Below are 20785 nucleotides of genomic sequence, written 5' to 3'. Positions count from 1 at the left end.
AGAGTATTGATCTGCGCTCCGAGCAGCTGAAAAGCATCTCAGTATTACAGGAATGAAACATTGCTGTTTCTATGGGATGAACCAGCAGTAGCTGGTAGCGTACATCCCAGGCTACATGGTTCAGGCTAAACAACCCAAATTTAGAGCATCCTGTGTGCTACGCATCACCTACCACAGTTGGAGGCTAACGTACAAAGTAGCCTGTGTTTGCCCTGCAGCCCAGCAGGGACAAAGATGCGGAAAAATTGGTCTGCATCTAAATGAAAAGCTCAGGATTCAGTGTCTTACTCACAAATAAAGCTGTGGCAACTACCAATCTTTATACCATAAACCAAACCTGAGAATTTCGGAACAGGTGAGGAACATGGACTGCCAGAGCCTTCAGCTGCAACTCGCCTAGCATTCCTGCATGGGTTATCGATATACTGGAGACCACGCTGCTGTAATAAAAGGAACAGAGGTTTCTCTAACCTGCAAGACCCGTCTGAGAGGCACACTCAGCTACAGAGGGGTTGAAGGCAAGGAGCTTTAAGAGGTGTCTGCTTTTGAGCTCTCTTTGCACATACAGTCCTGGCTGAAAAAGTCTGCCCAACTTACGCTTTCCAGTCTAACTAGAATTCATGGCCATGGTATTTACTGTCAAGACTGTGCTATTATGGAATATACACAGTAACATAACGTATACTCAGTGTTACACTATACATTACTGCTATTGTGAACTCTCCTGCAAGATCTATTTTAACATGGTTCTCCTTAAGCTTATTTATTTTGGCATACAAAATGCTTCAATAATCCTTGGTGCAGAACTGTTTCTCACCTTAAAATAATTGAAGTCATCCTTCAAAACGGAATTACAATCTGCTTAAAATCCTTGATTGAAAACTGTGATGAATCTTTTTGTTTATGAGGATTACTTAAATCATCCCTTCCCTCTTAGCATTTGAAATCAAAGCCTTTATGACGAATATTGAGCCTTTATGAGGAATTCAGTTTGGGAGTCTCCTAAAACTTGCCCTAATAACAGAGGGTGCACGGAGATGCCAAGGCATGGAGAAAAGCCTTCTCTCACAGAAGGGGAAATCTGGCTGGACAAATTCTTCTCGTGTAAACTGAAATGTACAGATCAGCTGGATTCTTTAAGGCTTTCTCATGTGAAGTACGTAACTTTTCAGGGAAATAGCAATAGGCAGTGTTTCTCTTTAGTTACAGTTTGTAATCTTGAAAAGAAAATAATTTGAGGATGAGTTCTTTAGAGGAGGAAGTACAAAATCATTTATCTGTTTATATCATTCCTTTTCATGTATCTAAGAACTATTCCTTCCCACTGCACCAACAGATCAAAATTAATGCTACCTTAATGTAGCACGTTTAAGTTCCACAGTATGAACGGATGACATTGATTTTATTTTTTTGGGCAATCTTGTTTTACAGTTTACAAAAAGGTCAGTTAAGTAGAAGCCTTTTTCAATACAAGCCTCTTTGTACACAAAATCTCTGTTCAGTGAGTATGTACCGAAAGAGGCACGCATGGTTAATCTTGATAGATAATGGAACTGATGTGGAGCAGATATAAGTAATATTTACAGGAGTAACAGAAAATTTACTGTAGTTAATTAATTCTCTGTACGCAGCTCAAGCAGTAAATCTTTGTCTAAATTACCTTGATCTAGTGCTACCTGTTTGCTTTAAGGAAAGTAATTTATTCAAGTGTCATGGGAGATAGATGCTCTAAATTATTAATGATCTTCTAAGACGACTGAAATACCGAAGTCTAACTTACACTAAGCCTAACTGCAGCCAGGAATATGGTTTTCAGAGCTTCTAAATTCTAAGCCCCACTGATTTAAGCTCCTGTACTGAGTACGTTGCAAATCCTTGAAGGTTTTAACCACACTTAAAGGTTGAACATTGCAGCGTCTCACTTTTATGCACCAGACATCGCAGTGGAATTTGGAATCCAGTGCTGGGTACCCAGAACCACATGTAGAAAGCACAGAAAAATATTTAACATGTCTTTAAAAATGCCAATTCAATCCCAATTTGGCACCCAGATGCTCTGGGCCAGCCCAGACAACCAAGAAAACGGTTCTCTTTCAGATGCCTTTCTAAGGGTTGCCTGATGGTGCCTCTGTCTCCTCAGGAAACATGGCTCCAAATCAGTTTTGGGGTCTGCAATGCTAAAATTACTCCATTTTTTTCCATGAAGTGTTCTTTGCAGAAGAAATGGTCACAGTCTGAGATTAACAGGCAAGATCAAACCCTCCCAAAGCTAGGTCGCCTCTGATCTTTCCTACCAGCAAATCTCAGATTGAACAGCACAACTTCAAAAAAGCAGACGGACAACAGCTATTTCTGGACTTCCAAAGTAGTTCAGTGGCCTGGTGGTTAAGACACACTCTGGGAAAGCAGGTTAAGTAAACCTTGAGTCTTCTAAGACCTAGAAGAGAATATGAACCTTCATCAGTATTTTCTGGGTGCCACAAAGTGAGCGTGACAAGGGACATCAATGTTGTTGCTCTCCTGCAGGAAGGCTGTAGCTGCCTGGAAGGTTGAGAACAGCCCTCCTGGATGACTGACAATTTTTAAGAATACCTAATTACTAGTTCCCAAATGGCTTTGTAAGCTAGGCACTGAGCTGCTCACTTTTGCAAAGACTTGGGCAGAAGCACATTTCTGAAGCGCTGGGTGAATATTTTCAAGACTAGGCATCTGTATTTGGAGGTTTGAATTCTGCTTAAATCACACCATACACACTAAGACAACACAATGGAGCTTCCTGTTTTATCTATATAAATGGACTGACAAATACACTCACACAAGCCAAAAATAAATAGCACAGAAGTCTTTTTCTTTCTTCTAACAAAAGTCATGCATATTTATTTCTAACTTCTCCCTCCGAAATGCAAAGACACAAATTCTTGCTTTGAAATCCCATCCAAACACTATGATTCGTGAAAACAATTTGAGCTCGACGTGTTTTTTCATTCGCGTCATTCTTCTGCCCATCTACAACTAAGTCTCATTACTAGGGAAATAAAAATATTTTCCTGACTACTCAATTAATGCGTACTTAATTGTTTGTTGTGTCATATTGTTAACAGTGATGGGTGGTAGGTCACGTTATTCCAAGGTCAGAGAAAAACCACAAGCCTGTTAATGCTCCAGGTTATAAATCAGACCAACAATAACTTGGGAAGCATAGTCAAGCATTTTAAACAATCAAGAGCATTATAAGGCATGCAAAAGTGATGAAATGGTGTCAGCCAGGCCACGCGGCTAAATGGAAAGCCATATTGCTTGGTGAAGGCATAAGTAGGTCTGTATTAATTTTGATGGAATAAGCAGTCCCCAAAAGTCAAAAGGCGTCAATGTGGCTGTCACCGCACAACATTAGGCAGTTAAATAAGCCTTGGGGCTTAGAATACAGAAACCTCGACTACTTAGTGCCATAGCGACATTGTTAAAAGTCTCTTTGACCCTTTATTAACGACACAGGAAAACGAGCAGGAAAAAAAACTTCCATTAAACCACCAACAATTTAAGGTGTGTGGGACCACAGCCTTTTCAAATGCAAAAATGTGTTCAAAAGACTTCATGGATGATGATGGGGAACAGTTAGTTTTCTGTCACAAAACAGATAGAGAACATTGCAGGTAAAAAAGGAGGGCCAATGCTGTATTGTATACTGTGTACTAGGCCAGTATCTCATGGGGTTTACAGCAGAGTGTGGGAAGAGCGTCAGTCCCTAGAAGATCAGGAATCCGGTAACTTGTGGGTTTGGAAAGGTAATGATTCATACCGCTATGATTACGGGAAAGGCACCCAGAGGAAACGTTGCTCCCCAGGAGACTGGGGCTGGAGGTGCTGTACCAAAGCAGAAGGGTGATCCCTTTTGGAAGTGTCCTGTGCCCAATGTGCTGACCTCTGAGCTCCTGGAGGTGCCAAAAGTGGGGAAAAAGATCCATTTTGGCATGTCTTCCCAGGCCAAAGAAGACTCTTGTCAGGCCTGGAGATGGCAATCAGTGAGTGAACTGGACCAGTGTTAAAGGCAGGAAAGATGCTAAATCCTTCTGGCCCTTTCTTTCTGTTTCCTTCAGGTGAGCTGATCCCAGAGACTGCTGACTCGATACTGAAATACAGGCTTCACAACGAGCCTTACTTATCTCTACGGAGAAAAACATTCTTAGTTTTAAGAGAACAATGTTGAAGAGACAAGAGAGTCATCACCTTGAGACAGACAACTATTTAAGCAGTGTGGGATAAATTTTCTGAAAGCTTCAACAATTTGAAAGCACAGCAACATTTCCCATCTGAAGTACTCCATCTAAAATGCAGTACTTTATACACTATTATTAATAATTAAAAGAGCTGAAGTTACGCCTCTTTGAAACCTATGTTATAATGGCTAAAAATCTTTATTCACAACAGAATTTAGCTGAAAAATATAATCGATACTGAAATGTCTTGAGTGCCGTTCACAGTTTCTAAGCAAGTTCACTGGCTGAAATCACAAAGACTGAACTTTCTCAGATCCGTATGAAACACCAACAAAAACATTTTATTTTTTCCAGTATGTAAGAGTACTCACATGGCTTTTTATGCATCTTTATACTTGAAGGCTGTGGAATTAAATAACCTGCTCCATAGTTAAATGGTCAGTGCAACCACAGCTGTCTGTGCGTGAGAACAGGCTCGAACTACATCACCTCTTGAGATGCCATGCAACCTGAATTATCCTGCAATCTTACGACTGTTGTCCATAAAACCTAACTAATAAAATGACCAAACGCTGTATTTTCATGTTGTAACTGAAGAGGAAAGCTCTAGTTAAAAAAAGTTTTTAAAAAGTCAACACCACCACCCCCCCCCCCCCAAAAAAAAACCAACCCACAGTAATAGTCTTTTCCCTTAAATGCCTTTCAAATTTTACAGAAACAAGCAAATACAGAAAAGGCTGTACAGAATACAAAAGCTTATTTTAAGTATATTTGACTCTAATAGCTAGTTTCCAACAGCCCACTGTTGGATGGAAAGAAATCAATTTTTATATGTTACCAGCTAAAATATGTTAACGTCATTTTAGTTAAGTTGTACCTGCCTGTGGAATTAACTTTGTGAGTTTAGGGAAACTGAAACAAGTTCTTCAATCAGATAACCGGTTTTCTGTAGGCACTAATCGAATTGTTCCAAAAAGCAAAGCTTGATGACAAGTGGATGGTGAATTATTTGGGGAGCCGTAGTTTTGTAATTGTAGGGGGTTTATATTTTTTTTCCGTAATGCGACACCATTGCTTTCTGATAGAAACTAGTTAAAAAGAAAAGGTCCTCCATGAAATTTCACTGACTTATTGAAATAAACATCCATGCCCTTAGAATAGTTTGGCATCTTACCAGCTAGCAACTTTAAATGAGTCCCTGACCCAGGAGGAGCCTGTCAAATAGCAGAGTAAGTCGAAATGAGCTGCAAATCAAAGCAATTCTGCAAAGATGCAAGGAAGCCTGGCAAATTAGTCAAAACCACTGTTTGCTGGCACGGGAAAGGCATAGAGATTTAATGGGTTGAGCTGCCCTGTTTCATCTATTTGTAAAATAAAAGCCGAAAAACTTATACAGCCTCATTTGTGATACTGGCAAACCAGGCCAAGTCCTAACCTTCATCTACTGCCACCAGAGGCTTAGGGTGCAAGAGCAGTCGCCAGCCACACTGCTGGCCAATTTTAAGAAGAAAGGTGCCCCACCGCTGGCAAAAAGTATCGTAACAGAAGAAAACAACTCCATCCAGGTTAAGACAGAGTGATGAGGACTCCAAAGCAAGGAGCAGTAAAGAGAACGCACACAAGCTAGAGAGTGTGACTACATTTCATCATGAGGACAATTAACACGCACACCTGCAGAAACAAAACTCCATGACAAAACCTGTATGGTATTAAGGGAAGAAAGCAGATTGTAAGATAAAAGGGAAGTGGATTTTTAAGTGTATATTGTCATTACAGCAGCAACAACATGACAACACCATCCATCAAGAGCATTCAGTACCAAAGAGTCAAGTGACCTGCTGCTGTTTTGCTCATCTTTCTGCTTGTCAAGCACCTGCTGTACCAGTAAGAACTGCTATGCTTATTGAGAAATGATGAGTTTTATGTGCCAGCGCTGGGAAACCACAAATACCTTTCATTGGTGTTACAACAGTTCTTCGGGCTCTAATCATTTAGTTTCCTTGTAGGATACTCTTGATACTTTAATTAAAAAAAAAAAAAACAAAAACAAAACACTAAAAAAATCCTTGAAATTTGCATATTGTTGCAATTACTTTTGAGAATGCTACTGTTTTATTTGTATTAAAACACCTGGAGAAACCGCTAGCCCTGTCTTCACTGGGCTAGGCAATGCATGAAGAATAGGACAGTCCATTCCCCCAACAACAGGGCCACTTCTTGCTCCAGCCTGGCTACTGAAGTGCTCGCAGACTGAAGCACCAATGACTTCTGCTGCAACAGGCAGTCCACCTTACATCAGTATCATTCAGAGACAATGCTAACAAAGTCCTCCACACTTCATTTTTGTTGGTTTTTACACAGTTGAGCTTCAAAAGCCATATCTCACCTTACATATAAATATTTTATGTTAAGGAGCATGCCACAATTAAGTGGATTTCTATTTAAAAAGTAACTGTTATCTTCTGAGTGTTAAAATGGATCACATATCCAGCTAAGTTCCAGGACGAAGAGAATGAATCTTTAGATGAAAGGAAGAGGAAACATCTTTTCAGTGGCCTTTCTATGCCCCAGGTAGCAGCATAACATAGTCTGAAACAGAATGCAAGTCTTTTATTTGAATCTTCACGTTTCACAGCTGGAAGTTAGAGATGAAAACAATTGAGCTCATAGTTATCAGGAGTGGAGAGCACTTCACAAATAACAAAATTACAAGTATTAAGATGAATTACTGAAGATAATGGTAACCAGATTTTTAATGGTAAAGGTGTAGGCTCTGTTATAGTTATTCCATATTGCCACAGAATTGTATAAAGGCCCTAAAACTTTGTCAATACTTTGGGGAAAAAAAAAAAAATCTAAGTAAATACTGAGCAGGAAGGCAAACCTTATACACTAAAGAAGCTAAAATAGGGAAAAGCGCATACGACAGAAATAATACATAAGATTTTCTTCTGCTGTGGTGAAGACAGGGTAGGGAAGGGTTCAAACCACAGAGCTTTCGTGACTGCTCCATAGCAAGCTGTCAAAGGTTTCTCTGTTTCAATCTCAAAGCTGAACACTGCCTCCTAGAACAGCTTGGATAATGTGCATATATTATTCTAGATCTGCCCTTATACACTGTAATTTCAAGGTCCAATACATAGAGACTTTTCCTCCACCTACGCTATCATTCCATGGCACAAGTCCACAGCAGAACTGCTGCACTCCCATTTACCTCACACAATCCAACTGCAGTAAATTCCCCCTGCTGGGATTGCTGCAAACTTTCAGAAAAACTAATTCTATTGCCTCTGCTTGATAAATAAATACATATCCTTAAATCGCCCTCCAATTAATATGGAAATTGAAAACCACAATTTTGTTACACTAAGCACAAATGTGAGCAGTGTGTTGGTTTGATTGTCGGGTCCGTGCACGCCTGATCAGTGCAAACACAGAAGACTTAGAAATACCTCCTGAAAAAAAAAGTTTTATTTTCTTAAGAGAAGAGCCATGGACACTTTTCCAGATTTTTTTTTTTTTGAGAGCTTAAAAAAATTGAAGCTGGACAGTGCTTTCATCTGTCAATTGTGAAAAGTGCACAATGCATTTGACTAGATAAAGTACAAATCCATAATACAGCTGCCCAGATAGCTGATCTTTAGAAGGTAAGAAGGAAGACTGGTTATTTAATAGCATGGAGAAGAAATAGTAAGAAGACGCACATATCTGAATACGGCAAAACCTTGACTGCATCGGTTCTTGTTGAAGAATAACCAAAAGGCAGAAGCAGCAGTAAAGTCACTTTGTTTCAAGATCAAAGGACATTACCCCAGTGATACAAAGGCTTTATCTACACAATCCATCCGGAGATAAAGGAAAATTGTTGCAGATTACAGATATACTTGGTCAAGACCCATATAAAAGACACTCCAGTCAGACTACTTCCAAGTGCCTAACTACATATTGTAACAGCCCATATTCTTAAACTTTGCCAGGAAACTCACCCCATCTGGTCTGCCATCCGAGGCTGTAACAATCAGAATATAGCGATCAGTGCTCTCTCTGTCCAAGGGCTTTCCTAAGGCTAGCAGTCCAGAACTAGTAACAAAACAAAAACACAGAATGTTATCACAACAGTTTCAAGATATCTACAAGCACTTTTGTTCCACTACTTTGCGTTACACAACTGTTTCCCTTTAAGCAAGTTATTAAGCTTTTATGCTTTATTAAAACCGAAGGCACCTTTTGTGTAGGTAAAGGCTAATAAAAATGATGAGCCAATTTCTAATGCTTTCCGCTTCGATATGTGTATAATTTAGGCATAAAATAACAACCTAGTGATCTACAGGATTATACAAATACAGACCTGCACTGAACACAGGAATCTCATTTGTTAGAAGGCTACACTGCCACAATAAAACAGAAAAGGGAATGACAAGCAGTCTGTTAATCACAGAAGAGTCCTGATAGCCCCGACAAGATTGCAGCAGTAAAATCTGGGAATAAAATACACATCGTCTTAAGCAGGAGTCTGCTCAGAGTTTCATAGGGAAAGGCTACTATCTCGCACGTTGTGTAAATTCAGGAAAAGCACTGCAATGAGCCAATGCCCTTTCAGCGCAAGCACAGATGTACTGTATACCCTAATAACACCATAGCAACACAAGCACAAAGGCTGTGCAGAATAAATCAGGATATTGTGATTATTGATCCTTATTTAAAAAAATATAAAGAAAAGAATGAAGGGCAAGCCATATCCACAACAATGAAAATAAACAGAATTAAAATAAAAACACTGCTTCTTAAAAGTGTCACAAAGTCCTGTAACTGCTGACAAACTAAAAAAAAACCCTGGATTTTGTCTCTAGGATGATCTAATTTCCTCATGCAGGAGTCTGGAAGCCACCTGGAGGTGTGCTGTAGCAATACAGACAAGATCCCACCATGGACTCATTACTTTTCTATTAGGAAGCATCAGAAAAGTACTGTTGAGTTGACAGTCCTGTCAACGTATCTGAACTGGCCCAAGCGGTACTTCCACGACCAGTGCTGAAGGCCCTACACTTCATTTACGGGATTTGTGTGTCTACTGGAAAATGGCCAAAGATGTAACAAATTGAGATGTCTGTTAAATGCCACCCAGTCCTTAGGCTATTTAACAAAGATGCACCAAGAAACATGGATCCAGGATATCGTTATCCTCTTGTCACAGGCCTAGGCAGCTTCTCCCATGAAACTCCACCAAACGTGTCACAGTCTGCTTGGAACATTTTAAGAAAAGCGTAACAAGACATGATTTTGCAGTGCAAAATCCACACGGGCTGGGATCTTGGTATGCTGTGAATTTCCACGTGTTACTCCATTTTTAATGGACACATCAGACATAAGCATTCGTGATGCACAACTCTACATTTTGCTGGTTGAACCTACATTTTACATACATGACCTAGAACCTAAACAGCTACTTGCTCAGAAAGAGCTTTCATTAAAACAAGAAAAAAAGTGAAAGCCAAACCAAACCAAAAAGTCCCACGAAACTATGAGATCTCCTTAGCTGTACTTCTTCAGAATGCCTGGATGTATATAATCTGTATATAATCCAATGATGTTTCTTCCCTAGACTATAAATTTCTGCAGAGTTTCTGCTGTAACTTCTTATTCTCAGAGAAGAGCTCAGCAAACTGGTTCCAAGCCAAGACTTTTTCCAACGTTATTTTCAGCAGAGACAAATACCAACACTTCCCTGCAAGCTGTTACCGCGAGCAGTTTCAACTAATTACTGCAGAAATAGGTGGAAACAGTGAATGGGAGCATAACTCTTGCTTACGGATGAAAGGTTGGTAGGTAAAATAACATCCAAGCTCAGTAATGAATGAAAAGGAAATTTCAGGAGATGCTACGTTCAATCTGCCTCATTGCTAAAACACAGGCACATGTTATGTTTAGCTTCCCCAAAAAAGCAAAATCCAGCAACTTCATGGTACCTGGACTACAACATACGTAAAAACCACCACATGCAGTAAGGTCAGATGTAAGATAGACTTGCACATAGATGGGGAGGAGCATGGTACAGAGCATGTTAACAAACATAAAAATGACTCGAAATGGATCCCAGAGCGAGCAGAATGAAACCACACTCATCCCAGGGCAGGACTTCAGATGCTGAAAACTCAGCATAGACCCCTGCTGCAGAGGAAATTACTGCCATGAAGGTCCAACGGGAAGGTGGCAGGGTAAAGTGTAACAACAGAGCAAGGGACAGACCTTAGGAAGTTTGTGTATATATTTATAGATGTTTTTTATATATGGTCATATATATAGTAATATAAATATATGTAGCTACACACAGCTGTATGATATACATGTGTACATATATAATCATACACATAAAAATGTTAAAATTACATATATACATAAAAATTACATTATGCATATTTTATATTTACATATATACACATACTAAAACATACGTCTATATGCGATTTTACCTATTTGCATTAGTGTCATAACTGGACTACTAGTAATTGTTTGATTCAATTATTAAGGTTTTAATTAGACTTTGCATGCATACATGGCCCACAAGAAGGCAATGAGTGTAAAAGCGGTAGGATTTCCAGCAACCTAACCTGTAATTTGTGTGTGACAAGTTAACAACACTCTGTAGCTCATTTTTGCTTCCAGTCTCGTGTACTGTCTTCTGCTAAGGAATATTCAGCTGAGCTCAATTAATATTATTGTTATATTACTAAAGACCATTTAACTTTTAAACTGAATTTTTTATAATTAATAAATAGCAGATGCTGGAACAGCAGTGACACTACTGAGAAAGGCATTAACTTCCTTTGAGGGCTGTAGAAAAGTCAGATGTATCATTAACTGACATGAAACAGTAAACCATGCTCTGTATTTTAACGATTCCCTAATTTTCCAGTGTTTCTGCAAATCAATTAGCTATCACAATAGATCATATATATTTTTCAGCATTTGTTCTAGACTCTGCAATAAAATATGAACAGAAGAAATTTTTAGGAAGGGAACAATGAATAAAACATAAAACACTTATATGGTAAAATATTAATTCACCCCCCAAAAATCAAAGAGGAGCTAAGAATAAAACATTGACAACTGCTTTACTAATGCTGACCTTTAGCTGCATAGATCCATTTAAATTTCTCCAATACTTTTGCACTATTGTACCACCTTTTTCATCTCCTCCTTACGACCGCTTGTACAATTGCAATCTACTGTCTCAATTTCAATAGACGAACATCATTCAAGAGACGGGCCAATTTATAAAAACTCCCATGTTTTACTCAAGGACGCAGCTGTACTTGTGTTCTTCTAAAACCCTGGCTTTTAATCATCACTTTCCCTGGGGAACATAAGGAGGTACTGAATTACTACAGATCATGCTCAGGTTGTTTTGCCAAAGAAAGGAAAGAACAAAACCATCTCATAATCCTCAGACTGAGGATAAACGAGACCTAGTAGGTAGATGTAAAACTGCTGATACTCAGTAGTCATGCTGACAGTTAGGAATTACACAGGGATTAACTGACATGCTCCAGGATGCAAGAAAATAATCCAGATGAGAAAAAGGAAGAGACAGAATCATGTTTATGGTCTCTGCCTTGGCCTTAAAGTATCTAAAAATGTATTTACGTAACCATCAAGATAAATTCCTGTAGCCTTAATATGCCACTCACATCAACTATATGCTTTGTTTAGTATTAATCCTACTTTAATCTCCTATCAAGATATTTCAGTATCTAGAAAAAAAACTTACAAAAGGCTGAAGAAAACTTTGCACAAACAATTTCCAAGAAAACAAAGAGAGCAGGAAGGAGAAAACACTTCAAAGAGCTCTCATTTTTACCAAAAGGCAACAGATCAAAAAGGCAAACAAATGCCTGAGTTCGTATGAAACCCTCACAATGTGCCGTGATGCTCAGACGCCTGTGGCGTGGGTGGGAGGCTGGGGGTGGTCAGGCTGTGCATGATGGACCCTGGAGGCTGGGCGGGATGGAGGAGGACTTCCAGCCACCCCTGACATGCCTGAGAGGGGACACCTGCAACTGCCCACGGACACACCAGGGTGTGCTGTGCCCGCAGCCTTCGAGAGCACTCCAGAGATTCCTTGTTTTCAGACTGAATTCACAGCTGTGAATTCACATGCCAACCTTTAAGAGCTTCACTTCTGGGCATCGCCACACTGTCCACATCCAAAGAAGGACAATACAGGAGCTGCCTAGGATCTGACTTCTGGAACACCTTCACACCATGGGTTTGTCAGGCCAGAAGTTGGTCTGAATTTGCACACATTTTTTCATATCTCTCGTATGGAGAACTATCAGGATTTTTACGGTGCGACGTGAACAGCGCTGTGATAAGCACAAACTATACAAAACAACCCACCTTTGGAGCATCTCTCACGTTGCCAGGCCCACTCCTCATTATTCCTAAGTTCTAAAGGCCACAGAGTAGGTCAGGCCAAATTTTGCTACGGCTTGTGCAGAACACCCTACAAACCTGCGCTGTGCTGGAGCTACGACTCCCAGCGCTCCCCCTAAGCTGATGAACAAAGCAAACCTTCCCCGATTTGCACTGAAAACTCCAACCCACAAGCAGGACTAAAATCAGCAGCTCAACACCATTTCCTGCTCTTGCCACCTCAGTGAAACAGCCTCTTCTCTCTAAACTGTCCCTTCCCTTGCTTGACACGTCTTTATCATTAGAGGGTCCACCAATCTTGGTGGATAAGAACATCAGCATCTCTTGGGATCTTCAAGGATTTTTTCATGTTATTTCATAAGTGATTTGATTCTCCGTATATGGGAGATTTATCACAGTGAGTAACCTAGAGCTTACTCGGAATATACAGACCTGTTTCATACAATCTCCCCCTTGCACTGAATTAGAACAATTTTTTGCAATTATACCCACACCATGGACAAATAAGCCCCAGGTTACTTTTGTCCCATTGCCTACCATGAGAAATCGACTCACCACCCTCCCTTCTTCCTGCAAAGAAAAAAGATACTTTGGAGTTTAAATAATAGCCACTTGGGTAAAATAAAGAAGGGAGCAGTGGGACAGGCACAAAACTACCTGGTGCTTATAATTTCACAAGGTACTATCTCTTCCAAACTCTATTTAAGTTAGTATTCAATTTAAGGAAAAGAGATTTTAAAAGAATGCTCGAAAGACTTTCCACTACAAACTAAAACGCTCGAAGGCAGGAAACTAAAGCAAAAATTGTCCCCGTCATTATTCAAGAGCTGACATGTATAAGGTTTTTAATTAATCCCTGGTCACATCTTTTAAATAGAATGTTTCCACCTCAGTGAGTTTCACCTACTAAAGTGTTTAAAATAAATAAATAGTCCCCTGTGAAAAATTCCAGAGTGCAATATCATTCAAAGAGCTCTCATTTAATGTCTAAGAGCCAATCTAAGGCACAGCTGAATATGTCTGATTACAGGTCTTTTCTTTTGCTCTCAGCCCACATATTCACTTGACTAAAAAGTTACAAGTCTATTTTCTAAGGGTTTTCCACTTACCTTTGAGAGAGATTAAAAACTTGTTGAGGATCTCCATTCTGAATGAGGTATCTTATAGGGTCACCCTCTCTATCAAAAGCCTTTAGGAAAAAAAGAGGAAAAAACGAAGTCAGTTACAAAGCTTTTCTTTTCCTTTCTTCAATTTATAAACTGGAAAATTAACCCCTGAAGTTCTATTAAAGTTATCTACAGGAACGGTGCTGATCTCTCTATTTCTAAGGCAACAGTGATAATTACAGATGGGCTACTTAAAATAAAGCACACCAGAATTCTTATGCTACAGAGAAGTAACAATATCCTGAACACAGACTTTCACATTACTACTGCACAGAAACACACATCATCACAAGTATGAAATTCAGGCTTTATTCAACTACTATTTTCGTGCAGCTACAGACTGATTAGACTGAACATTATGTTTCCTTTGTTCATATTCTTTATTTCCACTTCTTATCCAGATTCTTCTTTCTGTTAGTGTACCAGAATCCCAGTCCTTTTGCTGATGCTCCATTGAGCAGCGTGGACATCGCAGCACTCACCCGACATAATAATTTGCTTTTGGGGGGATGAAGATCAGGATGAGACCTTCAAGAAGGACTATTAACAGCACCAAAACAAACATATTCTACCTACTAGATGACAAAACAGCTTTTCAGAAGCTGAGTAAACTACTTTTGAAGTTAAACTTCGGCTAATCTATTTCCAAAAATGGCCATGTAATTGTTACTTTTTGCCAAGTTGACACACACCTTTTCCCTAAAAGCCCATCAGGTGCTTTTCAGAGAAAATACCGTCTACCAAACTGCCTCAGTTACAACTACTTAGCATTCAAAATCTAAAGCGATTAAGCATGCTAACGCAGGAAAAACAATAAAAAAAACTGCTATGAGAATTGCAAGAAGGCCAACCAACAAGTTCAAAGAAGGGCAGATAGGGTTTAAGAAAAGACAGGTCAAAATTAAAAAGAGGATAAGGAGAGAGTATTTTTGTTTTGCATCTTTCAACAACCATCCTTTTTCTTATCTATTTCCATAGGCATTTCCTGTAGACCACAGTCAAGAACTGTGTGTATCTTTGGGCTGACCATCTAAAAAGCAGTTCTTAAGACAAAACAAGAAAAAAGAAAGAAAAAAACAATACCCACCCAACCACCCCATGCTCCCCACCATGAGGAACAGAAGCACAAACTATTCCAGTGTGCAGGCAGAACAAGGAATCTAGTAAGAGACCAACTTGCCTTAACTAAAGGAAGCACATAGAAAATAGGGGTTAAATCGAATGAAGAGAACCAGTATAAAGAAAAAGCAAGCACAACTATATGGGGACAAAGTCAGAAGTATTCAAGGCAAACCTGTAATAGAAACAGAAAAGAATACAAAGGATAACAAAGAAATGCTTAAATTACAGAGGAAACTTGAGGAGCGGGGTGCCTTGCCGCAGCATAAAAGCAGAAAGGATGATGTGGAGAAGGTCAAAGAGCTAACCCTCGAGTTTCAGCTGCAATCATGCAGCTAACAAAATTAACTGGCGCAACAAAGGGGTAAAATCTCAGATGAGAAGAGGGAAAGAATAAGGCAGAGAATATGTACATAAATAGAGCATCTTTAAATCATCTGCTGAAATTAAAGCCTGATGAAATTCATCCTAGTATAGAAAAACATGGGCTGAAGCAATCTCAAAGCCATTAGCAGCTTTCTTTGAAAACTCACAGAGGACAAACGTGCTGAAGGGCAAACACAAGGTACATCTTTCACAAAGGAATGAGCCAGGAAATCACAGACCAGACAGGTAGAGCTCAATTCCCAGAAAACTACAAATAATCAAATTATTTGTAAGTACCTGCGATGACAATATGGAGATGGATAACACAAAGCTAAATTTCCCAAGAACAAAGTATGTCGAAGCAATCTAATCTTCTTTTACAGCAGGACAACAGGGCTTGCAAATAGGGAAAAAGCTGTGGAGGTAATAATGCATCTCAGCCACAGAAAGGCTTTTCACACTGCCTTCTGTGACATTTTCACGAACAAGTTTAGACAACATGGTCTCCAAATGTAAGATGGGATAAAGCAAGACTAAAAATGATGATAAAAATGAAGGTCAGACAGCAGTGGATAGCATTTAGTATTGACTGAATTCTGCGAAGGTGTGTATATTCATTCCGATACCGATCAATATTTTCATTAACAACATCAGTGAGAGAACAGAAAATTTGTTCGTAAAATCCATGGGTGGCATGGAGTGACAGGAGGAGACGGCATCTTAGAGGGTGCGAGTGGAATTCCGATGTTCTTATGCCAAAGATATGAATGGTCAGTAAAGACAAGTGAAAAATTGTCAGCCAAGAATACGAAACTATAGAAATACTGGATGCAGAAAATCTGACTAGCTGGCATCTCTGAGGACTATCAGAGATTCTAAATCACCAGAATCACATCGTTGCTTCTATCCTTAGTGGTCCTTTGTATTCTTTTTACCTTACCTGCCCTCACATCACATTTAAGGGTATCACAGAGGCTTGTTTATGGTCTACATTCATCTGTAACAAGTCAGGAGACTTTCAAAGAGACAGGAAATAAAAGACTGCTTCTAGTTCATTTCATTTTCTCCTTACGTCCAAAAAAACCCAAAAAGCACCTGTCAGTCAACATACTTAAAAAAACAGGGGAAAAAGGTTATCATTGTTTTAAAAAACTTCTGGTTTCTTTAAAACCGAAGAATAGCAAGTTATAATGTACATAAGAAAAACACTGACTACTTGCACACAAGAAAGGCGCGATCTATACCTACTGTTTTCCAGATCAATTGTATACAGTGAGTTCATAATGATTCCATGTTGCTTCCTTGTTCAGCACGTAACTGGACCCTGATAATGGTCCTATTTGTTTTGCAGACTCCCAGAAAAATGACACTATTTGCATATTTTAATTAATAATGGCTGGCAGAACATGAAGCAATGAATGCCTCCCAGGCATGCAATAAACTCTGAGGTTTATTTACAAACTAATGCTGTGGAGATCATTTAATATTGCATTACTTTATCTCAAATGTTGTTAATTAAAACACCAGTCACAATCAACTGGGTACATAGAAAATAAATAATAGTATAAGAAAAAATATAACCATCTATCATCTGCATGAACAAATTTAATGGAAAAGGAGAAAGTAAATTTTATTTTTAGAACAGGTATTATAAAGTCTAATAGGCAAATTTAAAAGAGCTGCATTTGCATTGCTATTGACACCGATGTTTCACAGATCTTCAGATTTGCTAACTCGGGAATATTTAAACTAACTTGCTTGCTTTCTCCCAGTTTTGGTAATCCTCATGCTGTGTGCAACACTGACAAAATATTATTAAGAGGGAGTCACAAAAGCATAACCTCTTGACCCCGCTGCACCAACCCAAAACATACCTTCAAGTCCAAAAGACCCAATGTATTGCTACTACTCATGAAAGAAAAAGTCAGTGGGAAAATTTACACATGAAAATACTTGTTAAATATCTGAGGTCTGGTAATATTCCATACGACCTATGGAACACAGGCAATACCTTAAGCTATTGCTAAAATTCCACAAAAAAAACAAACCCCAAGATGAACCAAGATTACTAATTGGTAACTTTCTGTTTGCGTGGAAAAGACAGCACAAGATTTCATAAGCTTAAATACTCACTCTATGAATGTTTAAAATGTCCTGGCCAATTTTACACAGGGAATAAAAAAAGATGAAGATGGAAATATACTCCACACAATGAAAGTCCTTTAATACAGACGGGCATATTAATGCAGAATGAGGCAGCTGAACTTGCGCTACAAAGGCAATGCATCCTCGTTTCAGGTCCAGGACCACCAGCCCCACAAGAGATACAGTCTTGGACTCCTCCCCAAGAGATGAAGCCACGCATAATTGGGATTTAACAATTAAGCATTCTTCATAAAGAGAAACTGTCTAGCCGAATTCAAGTCATGCATAGCACACTGGTAATATAAGATAAATCTACCCAGCAGTAACACTAAGACGACGACAACATTTTCTGGGCATTTCCAAAGCTCTTAAAATTAACTGATGCATTTCACTCTTTCCCCAAGAAATTTGGGGATCTTGGGCACGCAGCAAGAGAACACGCATCGCTCTACCACCAGAATGGTCACCAGCATCCCAGCTAGGAAGAGAGTAGCTGGCGTGACCGTTTTGCGTGTCCCCTACCCTGCCTGGCACAGGCTCTCTCTCCCAGATTTCCTCAGCATACCTTACCGAGGATCGTTGGAAAAGGAAACCAAAGCTAGGGAAGATGTTTGGGGTTTAGTGAAACATTAAAGCAGACAGATCATTCCAACAATGAGGTTCGCTTTCTAACCACATTTAAATTGCACAAAATCCTTAAATACTAAAACCTGCTAACATTTTTTCTGCCTCCAAAGGCAGGCCTTCAGCCATATATTCCAGCACCTGTCGAGTAAACACAAATGTTTCTGTCTCTCAGCATGTTCCTGGCTCCCGGTACTCTTTGGGGTTTCCAAAACCAAGCGTCTCCCACCAGTGAGGAGAAGACTCCTGAGCAGCACGGCTCTTCAATTCTGAACTCACTGCAGGCATTAGAGACATGCCAGAAGTTAATTTCCAGCACTGAGCTAAATGAGCCATCCTCCCTTGGCGCAGGTGACCGCATCACCTTAACCATCCATAATAATCTTAATCTTTCATCAGCAAATGAATTTAAGAGAAACTTATCCATTCACCTGCATTAGTGACTCAATTAGAGTTCCTTTATTTCACAGACTTTGGTTTGCATTTTTTTCCCCCCCGTGCATTTACTGAATGTGCAAAACCCAGAGAGCCACACACTTCAGCTGATACGAAGCGACCTAATTCTACCGAGTTCAACAGCCTTCAATAGAGCTGCACTGCCTTAAAGCCGATAAGGCTGTTGCTTTCTCTGCTTTCTGTTTAGCTCAGGTATCTCCAGCCTTCTTTCTTTCAGTGGCTTTATACAAAGTTTGAATAATGTTATAGTGTTTACAGGAACCGCGCTCAGGAGAGCGTGCTGTACTGACCTTATTGCTTTAGACTTCAGGCCATAATTACTTCATAATAATATTAAGTTCCCAATCCCTTAAAAAACATCTAAAGAGTTGTAATTTATCTACCTATTTTGCACAGCTGGCTTTCAAGACACGTGGGCAGAACGCAGTGCAGCAAAAGCTCAGGGAACAGTAAATAAGCTAGGAGAAAGCTAGATTATTTATAAAATAAAGCTGAAATATTAACAATGCAGCAGCACACAGAGAAGCAATCTGGGTCTGCAAACTATGTCAGTGCAGCATTATTTATCAGTGATACCCGACTAATGTGCTTTCACTGCTGTCACTTGCAGAGCGATATTGGGTGAGCAGTTAGTTCAGGGACCTCTGCTTTTTGTTAGCCCGTTAACAGCAGTTGTTACATACACCAAGGGGAGCAAATATCTTCAGATGCTTTTCAAAAACGAAAGGCTAAAGAAGGCCAAGTGCCAAAGATCTTGCTGAAATTCCGCGTGAATTAGGCACGGAAGGTTCTAAGCTCCTCTGATTTGCTGGCAAACGTATATAGAGAAATTTTAACTTAAGAAATCACAGGTCTTTCATGAGCCATTCATGGAGTTTTCTTCTCATATGTAGTCTTCTTCTCATATGTAGCTTCCCATATGTAGCCTATAGTACCTTTTAGCACATTGAACACAAAAAAGAAGTTACAGAAATATATAAGTAAGCACTTTTCCTATACAGTCCATGTAAAAGGAGCTATTTATCACAATTATGTAATTTTCAATTCCTATAAACTGCCCTTTCCCCCTGTACACGAGGACTGGGTTCTGCAAGGCATGGGCACAAACAGAAGGAACATGGTAAAAGCTTACAGGGAAGCATCTGTACCTGCAGGTTTAACAAAACGGCTCCAATTCTCATGGCCTCACTGACTTCAAGGCTGTACATCAGCTGGGGAAAGCGGGGAGGGCTCTGGTTGTTGGGTGGAAGGACCTCAATGTAAACAGTAGTAATAGAGCTCCTGTAATGCAGGAAGAAAAAAAAATCAAAGCCAGTCAAAATCAATAAATCAACAAACACAAGGCAACCAACAGTATCTATTTTCTACACTGTGTGTTCTCTAGCTCTAACAACCTCCCTTTGCTCCTTTAAAAGCTTCAGGACATATTTTTCATTCTGTATCGAAAATAAAGCAGGCTGCCACATTAACAGAAGAAAAGCTAAATAATTTCTTTAAAAGTAGCCCAAGTGTTCTTCGAAAAACAAAGCAGTTGGGTATCACTGCACGTTCCACATACAAAGACGACTCATAATCCCCCGGTGATACTGTGTCCTCTAGAAGAGTATGACAATTCTGAGATGGTAACTGCTCCTGCCACGCACAATAGCCACCCCTGGAGCATCCCTGCTGTTGTTCGGTTTGCTAAGCTTCTTTGGAGAGAGGGAAGAGAAAACAGAGAGGATAATGCTGGGAGAAGACTGATGTATACAACTATATAACAGGCTGCATCAATACTGTAGCTCACACACAAACACACCCAAGCCCACTTCAGACCAGTGAGCTGCGGCAATACAGAAGACCACAAAACCCACACAGGAAACCTGCAAACCCTTCAGCTGCACTGAACCCCTAACACGAATATACTGCAAACAGCACTCCAGTTTGAAGCTTTTCTGAGAACACTGACACTCACCACAGACCCTGCAAAGCCCATGCTGTAGACACACTGGCCTGGCTATTCAACTGCGCCAAACTGAGAAAGGGAGCCAAAAGTCTCCCTGAAGTTGAAAGAGAGATTTAAAAAAAATCTGGCTTAAAGGGACCTTTCTCTTGCATCTTTGCTCAGTTACCCCACCTGCCTTCTCTCCTGTATGTCAAAACAGCATCCCTGCCCCAGAACAAAATCCTGAGGAGAGCATGTGTCACACTGCAGGCGCAGATTTCCTCCACATACGCCCTTTGACAAAGCTGGTAAATCTCAGGCTTTAAGGCTGCAGG

The 20785-nt window shown here is 39.8% G+C and overlaps 1 protein-coding gene and 1 long non-coding RNA gene across 24 annotated transcripts in view; one reads left to right on the top strand and one right to left on the bottom strand.

Moving 5' to 3' along the window:
• PCDH15 (protocadherin related 15) overlaps positions 1-20785 on the bottom strand; it is an 811115-nt gene that overhangs the window by 154967 nt on the left and 635363 nt on the right. For all 22 annotated transcript variants that reach the window (XM_063340181.1, XM_063340176.1, XM_063340196.1 and 19 more), the window contains 3 exons: positions 19675-19807; positions 13760-13839; positions 8204-8297 (listed from right to left, as the gene is read on the bottom strand). In XM_063340181.1, coding sequence (XP_063196251.1) covers positions 8204-8297; positions 13760-13839; positions 19675-19807 — 307 coding nt within the window. The remainder of the gene's footprint in view (positions 1-8203; positions 8298-13759; positions 13840-19674; positions 19808-20785) is intronic.
• Positions 1-20785, top strand: part of LOC134518011 (uncharacterized) — a 53427-nt gene that overhangs the window by 29339 nt on the left and 3303 nt on the right. The window contains exon 3 of one of the 2 annotated variants that reach the window (XR_010071811.1): positions 4098-4849. The exons of the other annotated variant lie outside the window; for it this stretch is intronic. This is a non-coding gene — a long non-coding RNA (uncharacterized LOC134518011). Of the gene's footprint in view, positions 1-4097; positions 4850-20785 lie in introns of those variants that run through there. 2 annotated transcript variants of the gene reach the window in all.

Source organism: Chroicocephalus ridibundus, chromosome 6 (genome assembly GCF_963924245.1).
Source record: "Chroicocephalus ridibundus chromosome 6, bChrRid1.1, whole genome shotgun sequence".
Taxonomy (NCBI): Eukaryota; Metazoa; Chordata; class Aves; order Charadriiformes; family Laridae; genus Chroicocephalus; species Chroicocephalus ridibundus.
This window is presented reverse-complemented; position numbering and strand designations above follow the sequence as displayed.